The sequence below is a fragment of the Branchiostoma floridae genome, chromosome 4 (genome assembly GCF_000003815.2).
Source record: "Branchiostoma floridae strain S238N-H82 chromosome 4, Bfl_VNyyK, whole genome shotgun sequence".
In the NCBI taxonomy this organism is placed as follows: Eukaryota; Metazoa; Chordata; class Leptocardii; order Amphioxiformes; family Branchiostomatidae; genus Branchiostoma; species Branchiostoma floridae.
The window spans coordinates 25,005,563-25,016,307 of NC_049982.1; the positions used below are offsets into that span (position 1 = coordinate 25,005,563).

Consider the following 10,745-nt stretch of genomic DNA (forward strand, 5'->3'; position numbering starts at 1 on the left):
GACCTTCATCTCACAAAGTGTTACATTATCTGACCGCTCCACTAGCTGCTGTACGGACACATAACGACCGGATATCGGTGGGTTGCAGTACACCACAATGGTCTGTCCATCTAGCGGAGTGTCCACGTAAGTCTCTCCGCACTGGTCATTCTGATCGGGTATCTCGCTCGAGCCAACTCGCACCATGAACTTCTCTTGCCTCTGGACTGCATGCAAAGCTTAAATGGGATCAAAATTCAATGAAACATAGATTTGCAAAGAGAATAAACTGATACTGAATTTTTCCCGAGCTGATTGACATAGTCTTCGTGTCAATTTTGCAAACGGTACCTTGAATTAGCGTAAATTCGTCTACAGTAACTGTATGACAAACATGGTCTTCTTTAGGTTGACTATGTGTCTTGTGACACCAAAAAGCGGACTCGTATGGCATGATTTCCGCGTCAAAATATCGTATCTAAAAACGTACCTTAAAATAGCGAAAATCGGTCTACGATATTCGTATTTTCCGGTTAAAACGATATCGTTCTACGACGTTTTTTCCCTGCTATAATTGAATAATCGCAAATGCATTTACGTTTAGTTTCTTTTATTCAAGTTACCTTTAAAAGATTGAAATGTCGAGGAGCAGATGTAGTATGGCAATATATTTGTATCAAAAATACGGGAGCTATAGATAAGTGACGTTTGACCTAAATTCACGTCACATGGGACGTTACATACGTGACGTCCGACCTATTACGAACACGTCACATGAAAGCGCGGCATACGTGACTTCACGTTATTGTATCGATAACTTAGTTAACGATCAATTACTACATATCAAGTAGGACGTTACTTGTCCAAGTCCCACTTTTTAATCACGTCATGTCACATTAGCTAACTTATTGATAAAATGACGTCACGTATGCCGCACCTAAGTTTGACGTCTCTGTAATACGTCGGACGTCCCATGTGACGCGAATTTAGATAAAACGTCACGTGAAACAAATGTAGTACAGATAGATGAGAGGAGATCATACCACAGACCTAAATGTTACATAATCAGACCTTACCGCAGAATGGTACGTCACAGAAGTCCCATCCCTTTTCTAGATCCGTGGTGTAGCACCAAACTCCGGAGTCGCCGTCCGGATTCCGGCAGTAGTTCTGCTCCAGTCCGGATGATGGGTGATCAGCAGGTGTCCAGGGGTGTGTATAGGGTGTCTGACTGTCCCAGCGCTGACACGTCCTGCCTGTTCCGGTCACGGCGACTGTTCCTCGGTAGGACATTCCATTTCCAACCTGGCAATCTCCTGGTTTATGTGATTTAAAAAGACAGTATATGGCAATATATTTGTTTTAAAAATACGGGAGGTATATATGTGACGTTTTTCCTAAATTCACGTCACATGGGACGTCAAATACGTGACGTCGTACCTATTACGAACACGTCACATGAAAGCGCGGCATACGTGACTTCATTGTATCAATAACTTAAAATTAGTTAACGACCATGAATACAGATTGAGCAGGACATTACTTGTCCACGTCCCACTTTTTAATCACATCACGTATGACATACGTCACATTTCTAGAATTGGCTAAGTTATTGATAAAAGGACGTCACGTAAGTGTAACGTCTCTGTAATACGTCGGACGTCACGTATTTTGTCGTCCAATGTGACATGAATTTAGATAAAACGTCACGTAACAGCTCCCGTGTTTGTGAAACAAATATATTGCCATAGACAGTATTCGATACACGCTGGCTTAATTTTGAAGTGGGGTATAGTAAGCTAGTCTGGGATGGGAAGATATAGTTGATGACAGGCGTGGGGTAATAACGCATAACTTTATGTGCTACCGTGCGTGATTGCGTGGTGATAGCGTTGTATCGTTACGCTTTATCGCCTCTTTAAGGAATCTGTCGAGACAGAAAAACAGAAAAAAATTGAATTCAATTTGTTTTAAAATTGTAATCATTCATAAGGCCCCTTTTCTCCTACCGAAATGACGAATTTTCTACACGGAAATGATGCCATAATCGATATCGTTTTACGTATGCCATATCGTCTCGAAATAAAAATTTCAGCAAAATTCACTTTGCTAAGATATCGTTAATAATATAAGACGTACCTTAAATTATTGCAATTATGTATAACGAAATTCTGACGAGATTTTTTTCATACGGTATTGCTCTGGCATGTACCTTCTATTTCTAAATATCGTATCACGAAAGGTGCGCTATGGCGTCTGCATGTACATGCCAGAACGATACCGTGTGGAAATTCATAGTCTGAATTGTGATATCGTATACGTAAAACGATAGTATATCGTAGACGTATTTTTGCTTTTGCGTTTTTAGATACGATGTTTTGACACGGAAATGATGCCATAGACTCCAAAGCAAAATATGTGTCGTCGAGTGCTAGCCTAGTATCGCCGGTTTCTGTGAAGACAATCCAGCCAGGCCTTCTTGAGTTATTGTGTTGACAAACTAACTTATGTTATTTAAGCTTGTTCTATAGTTCCTTTGGCTTTGGATTGTATCATAAATTACTGTATGCATTTCTAGCAACACTCAAAAGGGCATCGTGTTAACCAATATCGCTCCATCTCTCCGTTGCGTGTCCTATTTGTGTATTCTGAGAGATCATCAAAAATTCAACATTAGACGGTGGGCGCCATAGACTTCCTGCAACTTATGATCCACTGCTCACTGAGACACGTGTTCTATCCGCATAACGTGACGTCAGGGCAGCAGTGGATTGTTCATTCCTTGATATTACCAATGAGGTTAAAAATCACCTTGATATTACAATCAAACTAGTTCAAGAATTACTTCTACCAAGTTTGAACACAGATGAATTTACAAGTTAACTTATAGTCAACATGCGTGGACACCCGGGTTCTCTCTTGCCAGAAAATGATTCGACAGCGCATCGACTGGTTACAAAACCATCAACTCAAGATACACACAAGTACTAACCGTCGACAGACAGGTCGATCCGTTTGTGACCCTCTGAGGTATCAGTTGATAGTTGGCAACCACCATTGGTAGGGCAGGAAAAACGGTAGGTGCTCCCAGTATCAGCACTGGAGAGCTCAATCTAGAAAGCAGAATGTTTGTTATAGAGTCACTAGAGTGTTACTATGTTCTAATGAAAGACGTATTTCTGCAGTTACTTCCAACATTTTTCCGACATATATGTTCAAACCTTCATTTTTAAGTCTTTAAACAATTTAGAGCTACTGTACTGTAAGTGAATATATTATCTTTGAAATAGTTCAAACTTGCCATCAATTATCTAATGGTAAGTTATCTTGGTTGGCTATATCAATATATCTGAATTTGATTCCACGTAAATACATACAAATGAACTGTGTACTTTCACATCTTCTGTGTGACCTTTGGCATCCAGGTCACGTGACGACCCTATTCAGAGCTGGTGAAAAATGGCGGATTCCATATCTTTGAAAGTCTTCTGATCAGAAGGCTTTTACGGTCGTGCATACAAAATGAGGAAATTATCCATTGATTTTATGATTTAAGTCTTGATTCACCACTAATTTCATGAATGTATATTACCATAACTTACCCAATCTAATTTGAGCCAGTCATGCCCCGAAATTATAAGCCGAAGCCGTGTTGGATGTCCAAAATCTGGCGCAGTGAATTCATGAGTGTACTCAGTCCTTTGATGTTGATCATGTGGAAAAAATGCAACAATTGACTTAGCAGAGACAGGCCTATCTCTTGGCGGGTGTGATGTTAGCAGAGACAGGCCTATCTCTTGGCGGGTGTGATGTTAGCAGAGACAGGCCTATCTCTTGGCGGGTGTGATGTTAGCAGAGACAGGGCTATCTCTTGGCGGGTGTGATGTTAGCAGAGACAGGGCTATCTCTTGGCGGGTGTGATGTTAGCAGTGACAGGCCTATCTCTGCAACGTTAACATTTAGCACAATTGGGTCCATCCCTCCTGATTGGTCAACATCCTTTGTACCTCGCCTTCTGATTGGTTCGGATCGTTTATAGACATAAACAACGGGATCCGATGAGAATAAGAGACAAACAGAGCATTGACCAATTAGAAGGACAGATGTACAGGGCATTGAATATATATGTCAGGGAGTAATAAGTAAAAGTACATTTGAAAAGATTCGACATACCTGCATGGCTATAATGTTTCGAGATATTATCCTTAGAAATTTTGGCTTCAAAATGAAATCTACAACTTACTTCTGTACCTGAAGCACAAAAGTACATTTCCATAGTATTTCTACAAAAATGATAACTGAACTGCATATCTAATGTTACAGAGGCATATGTATATACAACTGCCAGCTTCGATTTATCGTTATTATAATGTTATTATAACGTTAATGACGCTCTACTCCTCGATGTATGGAATCTCATAACGCCTGGTCCTTTACTACGATGACCTCATAAAACCACTTCCTTCGCTTTGCTGACTCGTTTGTTTTATTCGATTGTTATAGCAGAGGACCAGGCATTATGACATTAAATTTACCGAGGAACAGGCGAGACATTAACCCTTAAACAATTTACCTACCCACGAATTAGTTGGAATATTCTTGTTGCCGTACAGATGTCCTGGCAAACGTCAGAGTAGATTTTTACTGTCAATTCATCATCAGTCCCAGACCACCCTTCATTACTCGTTTTAAACGTCAGGTTGTAGGTCACTGTGTGGTGAATGAACATAACATTGCTATCATTATTTCTTGTGACAAAATGCGCCTCTCAAAAAAATCTGTAACAGTGTTTAGAATATACCACCTAAGATATGCAATCATTCCCTGCTATGTGAAAGACACCTCTTATAGGGCATTGCCAAAAATTAATTTCCAAGGGAATGCATAGGGGGAATTTTTGAATATTTGCGACTCGATAGCAGTTTACTATACCAACGGCTCCGCGCCTGAGGCGTCGCTAAAAACTAGGTGATATACACCGACTACAATCCAGTGGCCTATATCTAACAGTCACCAATCGTTAAATTATGATCTCCATACGAGATCGTCGTATAGGTACGCATGAAATTGCTACATGGTTCTTATAGCTTTTGCGTTGAGAAAACAATCCCACCGCAAAATGGCCACCTATATCGGCTACATATAGCGGTGAGCTGAAGCTCCATTTAGAACCTCTGACGAAGGTGTTTGAGAGATATCGAAACTTAAGCAATGTCAGCACCTGTTGTATGTGTAAAAAAATTCTCTCATATCCTATATTCTACCAACGTTAACCTGATGAAACTATTTTTGGCATATAGCGACCGAAAACATAGACTTCTTGACGGTACAAAGCAATGTTATAAGTATTTTGATAATGTACCTGTGTTTCTGTAGTCGATACAATGCAGACAGTCACAGTGGTCATAACTGTCACCGCACCAGCCGAAAGGGGAACAGCATGGGATGGTATCTCTCGGGTTGCATTCAGCAGGGTTGCCGTCTACAGCAGGGTAGTTCTCTCCGCAACGGTGGTCCCCGCGCCACTTCTTAGGAGCTGTAGTAAGTCATTAAAGTTTTCTCTCTACTAAAATCATTAGGCCATGGTAATTTGATATGGATGACTTCTTGTTGGACCCCCTAATTTGATCCGATAGTGTAAAATAACAAAAGTTGATTTCATTTTGAAATTGAAGGACTGAACATACCAAAATAATACTTTTTTTCAGTTTTGTTTATTCACATTTCTTGTTTGACTGAAGGATGTGATTTTATATTAAAGTATCTGTTTTTCGACTTTTATTTTCAATTCATTGAATGTATGTATATGCCCAATGTACAGCAGCTGCTTTTTACGATTAACAGATATGAGTATGGTCATAAACCCTTATTTAGCAGGATAAAAATTGATGTGCGAGCGGACGTTAAACAGTATTGATCCTCTTTTTTATATTTTTCATAAAAAGACATAAGCATTCCGACACATCCATATCCATCCACAAAAAATCAAAGGTCACAATCGCAATGGCATTTTTTTTAAATACACTTGTTGACACATGTGCGTACGGATTATGGCTATTACATACTTACCACAGCAATCAGTCCTGTGAAGGATGCTGACCCGACTGACTGTGTAGGTACCTTCCAGGTCCAACGTCCGCCCTGTCTGATTTTGACTGTCGGTGTGGTTACAATAAGCTCTGGAACGGATAAGTGTGCCTATGTCTCTGCTTGAATCCTCTTGTTCTCCACTTGACTCTTCTTGTTCTCCACTTGACTCTTCTTGTTCTCCACTCGACTCGGTGAACAAGAAGGCTTCTTGTTCTCCGCTCGACTCTTCCCGTTCTCCGCTTGACTCTTCTTGTTCTCCGCTTGACTCTTCTTGTTCTCCGCTTGACTCTTCGTGTTCTCCGCTTGACTCTTCTTGTTCTCCGCTTGACTCTTCTTGTTCTCCGCTCGACTCTTCTTGTTCTCCGCTCGACCTTTCTTGTTCTCCGCTCGACTCTTCTTGTTCTCCGCTCGACTCTTCTTGTCCTCCGCTCGACTCTTCTTGTTCTCCGCTTGACTCTTCCCGTTCTCCGCTTGACTCTTCCCGTTCTCCGCTTGACTCTTCTTGTTCTCCGCTTGACTCTTCTTGTTCTCCGCTTAACTCTTCCTGTTCTCCGCTCAACTCTTCTTGTTCTCCGCTTGACTCTTCCCGTTCTCCACTTGACTCTTCTTGTTCCCCGCTTGACTCTTCTTCTTCTCCGCTTGACCCTCCCAATCGACTCTCCGCCGTGTTCATGATTTCCTCCATAAGTTCTACGGAAACGGAAGTTGCTGTGCATGGAACACATCTTGCGATCGGGGCATTCGAGCTGTCGTAAGTAGCCAAGGCCGCCTCCAACCCTTCTTCTAGAGTCTGAACCTTAGATTCCAGACTCGTTAAGATCATCATACCTTCCCTGGTGCTTTTGATAAAAGTGTCAGAGTCCCAGCTGTCGTTGGTAGCATTGAGTGTCGACTCCAGCTTGTCCTGTCCTTCCTCAAGGCTCCGAATCCTAGGGTCCATGCTCTCAAAGAGCAACAGATTTTCATTGGTGTCTTTCGTAAAATCCTCCAAGCTCTCATTGGTAGCAGCGAGTGCAGACTCCAGCTTGTCTTGTCCTTCCTTAAGATTTCGAATTTTGGAATCCATGTCCTCCTTGGTACTTTGCAAGTATGCTTCTATATTATCCAACCGTTCAAGAACGGCGTATTTCTCTTTCGCCTCTTCCTCTTGCATTTTCTTCTGGTTGATCTCAATGTTTTGGATTCGTTTGCTAAGGTCAAGTGGACGGGCACACTGAAAACAATAATATCAACAGGAATGTTGTGATACACCAATCCGAAAACTATCACAAGAGCCATAAAGTTAACAGACCAGTCTTATTCAACATAATACAATAGTTTTGACGTTGCGGAAATCGGGCGAACCTCGGGCAAACCTTGGGCGACCCTCGAGCGAAGGCCGGCAAAGGCCGTTCGAGTTTTAGACTGGAAACCTTCAGACATGAAGAATATATGATCTCACACATCCAAACCTATAGCAAAAAAATAAATAGGAAGTACTGTCTTCGTGTCCCTTCGTGTGGCCTTATATTATAAGAGGTACGCAGCTTTCTTAGAAAAGTTCATACAATAGTCTTTATTTGTCTTATATTTCGGACAAACTTTTTACTAAAGATGAAAGCCCAAAACAAAGGCACGTATTCAACACAGGTGTCAAATTGATTAGTTGACAGTTAAAATTCTGCCGGAGCCCTCCCGAGCTCCCAGCGACACCAGCACAACGCTCGCTCAAAGCACGCCCAACATGTTAAAAGTCCGACGGAATATCGTCCGGTTATTGCAGGAAGCCCGAACGAGTCTGGCGCGAGGCAGAAGACTTCGGGCAAACTCCGACCGAAAAAGAGAGAGTCAAAAACCGTCGGGTTGCCGCCCGAGTATTGGCCAAGTCTTGGCCATTGCTCGGACAAGCTCCGGTCGAGCTACAGGCAACCCATTGACAAGCTCTCCGAGCTCAACGCTCGCCGCCGAGGCCTCGCTGAAATTAAGCGCAGCTGCAAGTGCCCCGCAAACGCCGGCCGAGCTGGTAAATATCGGCCGAGGCCCGCATAATCGCCCAAACTCCGGTCATACTCCGGCCGAAAATGTCCATTTGGAGCTCGCCAACAACTCGGCCGAGCTAAATTCTTGATTTGTAAAGGGGGCATAACAAATTAAGAATTCAGCTCGGTCGACTTGTTAGCGAGCTCCAACTGGGCATTTTCGGCCGGAGTATGACCGGCGTTTGGGCGATTACGCGGGCTTCGGGCGACTTTTAACAGCTCGTCCGTTGGGGTTTAAACCTCCGTGGGATGTCAGTTGTGCACCAAAGAAGCAGGAAAGACAATGACTTGAACTTTCCGGAGGGAAACACCGAGCCCCGTCCAATTTGTGACGGTGCAGATTATTTGATAAAAAGTAAAGCCGATGCTCGGGCGATGTTGATTTTAGGCGAGCTCTGACCGATCTACGAATTCGGCCGGCGTCCGTATGAATTGTAAACGGGGCTTTAGGACACTCCTTGGCCAGTTCAACCCCTTATGCCACCGGTAGATTTGCCTGGAGATTAGTCTAGTCCACTGGCAGTGGTCTGTGTGTTAGTCCCCTACTCTTGCCTCAAATGCTGACTACTCTTGCCCCAAATGCTGACTGCTTATCAGAGAGAGAGTAGTTTGTACGATTTGTAAAGTATTTCAAAGTTTGGTAATCGGCCGGAAATCGAAGATCATCGAACTTACACCTACAGATTTCAAGGTGAACACCACCTTGGTACAAGGAGAAAAAAGGACACATTTCTGTCCGTCTCATTTCTTTGTTTTCGTTCTAAATTTGTCGTTACGAAATAAAATCGTCACAGGTTAAGCTCGAGTTCGCCGATGTCATACCTAGATAGATATGCTAATCATGGAAATACTTGCATAACCTTTGCATAATAATGTAGACCTCTAACTCACTTGCACATGTTACGAGTATTACATTTCTATCCTATCTTTTTTTCTCTTCGATCAGTTCAGGCACGTTCGTTTTGATTATGCAAATAGGGTCCACCAAACGTTACATGACGTACAAAGTAAAATCTTGAATAACGAACCTTATGTTATCTCGAAACGCTTGTCTGTGTATATATCGATGCCCACCTTGGCGACGAATGTGTGTCCTATAAGTGCTCATTGAATCTAGTCTAATTTTGTTACAACTAATTCGCATGGATTTTCACTACAAATAATTGGTTACCATGACGATGCTAATGAACACTAAGGTCATTAGCAAATGAATGGGACCTTAAGTAGAAATTGTATCGTCGACTTGAAACTGAACTGCAGTAATTAAGACGTAATCAAGGAACGTATAAGTGATGTATTGAAATTCGTAAATTAGGTTACTCAGGGGTGTCGTTGACCCTCAATGGCTATAGAGCGTTGGATTCAGAACCAGTAGGTCCAGGGTTCGATTTCCACCATGCCCCGGCCTTGCGTTTTTTGAAAAGGCCATCACGCCATGAGTGAGTGATGCCCACCGAACTCTTCGCCTAAATCTGTCAAAACTTTGCCGAAACACACACACACCGTTTTGGTGCGCCAGTCTGCCAACACCTGCACATCCGCCACAAAAGTCGTAATTATTTTCCTTCTAATTACTGTCTAATTGCATCTCCCCTAGAGGTTGTGGTCATCCACTTCTAATTAGAGGGAACTTTCTCATTCCTATATATAGTCACCAATGGCTGCTCAGGATTTTGAATGACTATGAAAATAACCGGACGATATAATCGAATCAACATGCCCTTTTGCAGTAGGAACTTTGTCAAGGTCTCGATTTGACTCAAACTAACAGAAATGGCGGGAAAGTGTGCCGTAACCATGGCGATGATGAGTCTTGTCTTCCTTCTGAGGGACCAGACCGGTGTGTCGTCTGCACCAGCGGAACCTGAATCAGACGGTAATAATAAGAAGTTTATTTGCAAGTTCGTGCCCGAGGGCTAATTGCAAGTACATGTACATGGTATACACATAGTGACAATGGACAGCCATAAATAATATTCTAATCTAATACTAGTGTTGGCTATTCCTATTTTCTATTTCATTGAATGAACATTTGGAAATGAAGTGTGTTTCGTCTCCCACTGCTTTAGATGTACAATATTTACAAATTCTTTCACACACTGGTAATCTCTTATATCTCCCTCTTTCCACTTCAAGAGGATGAGCGCTAATTCTGACTTTGCTTATTGCGGAGCGCAGCTCGAAATCAACTAGTTCTAAGTACTTCTCTCTAGTAATAATCACGTCTCTGTCGTAAATCGTTGTGTCTAAAGCCCCGGTCACAAGAATCGTACGATTGACTGCGATGGAGGTTTTATGCGCGGCATAAGCGCAGTACGTCGTAAGTCGGGGAAGAATCGGAAGCAATGGTTTAAATATATGAAGCCGTGGTCACAAGGATCGTAGTGCATCGTACGATGAGGTCATTAGAGCGTATTTGCGTCAATTGCAGGTAAATCATAGTAAATCGGGGAGCCTCCTATGACGAAAATAGGACTGAAATGGATTTTGAACATGTTCAAAATTTCGCTATCGTCGTAAGATTTTATTTGCCCCCAAAGCAGACTTCATTACGGCAATTTTTGTCTACTGATGAGGTTTTAGATTTATGAATTTTTAGCATGTTGTGATGGTTTCAGTTTTCCCTGATATTGTCGATATTGACGAAAAGGGAAAATA

At 42.2% G+C, this 10,745-nt stretch overlaps 1 protein-coding gene across 1 annotated transcript in view; it reads left to right on the top strand.

Annotated features, from left to right (window-relative positions):
* The first annotated feature begins 9,824 nt into the window (after window positions 1-9,824).
* Window positions 9,825-10,745, top strand: part of LOC118413406 — an 11,402-nt gene continuing 10,481 nt past the window's right edge. The window contains exon 1 of the mRNA XM_035816770.1: window positions 9,825-9,963. Within this exon, the coding sequence (XP_035672663.1) occupies window positions 9,861-9,963 (103 nt within the window). The 5' untranslated portion in view covers window positions 9,825-9,860. The remainder of the gene's footprint in view (window positions 9,964-10,745) is intronic.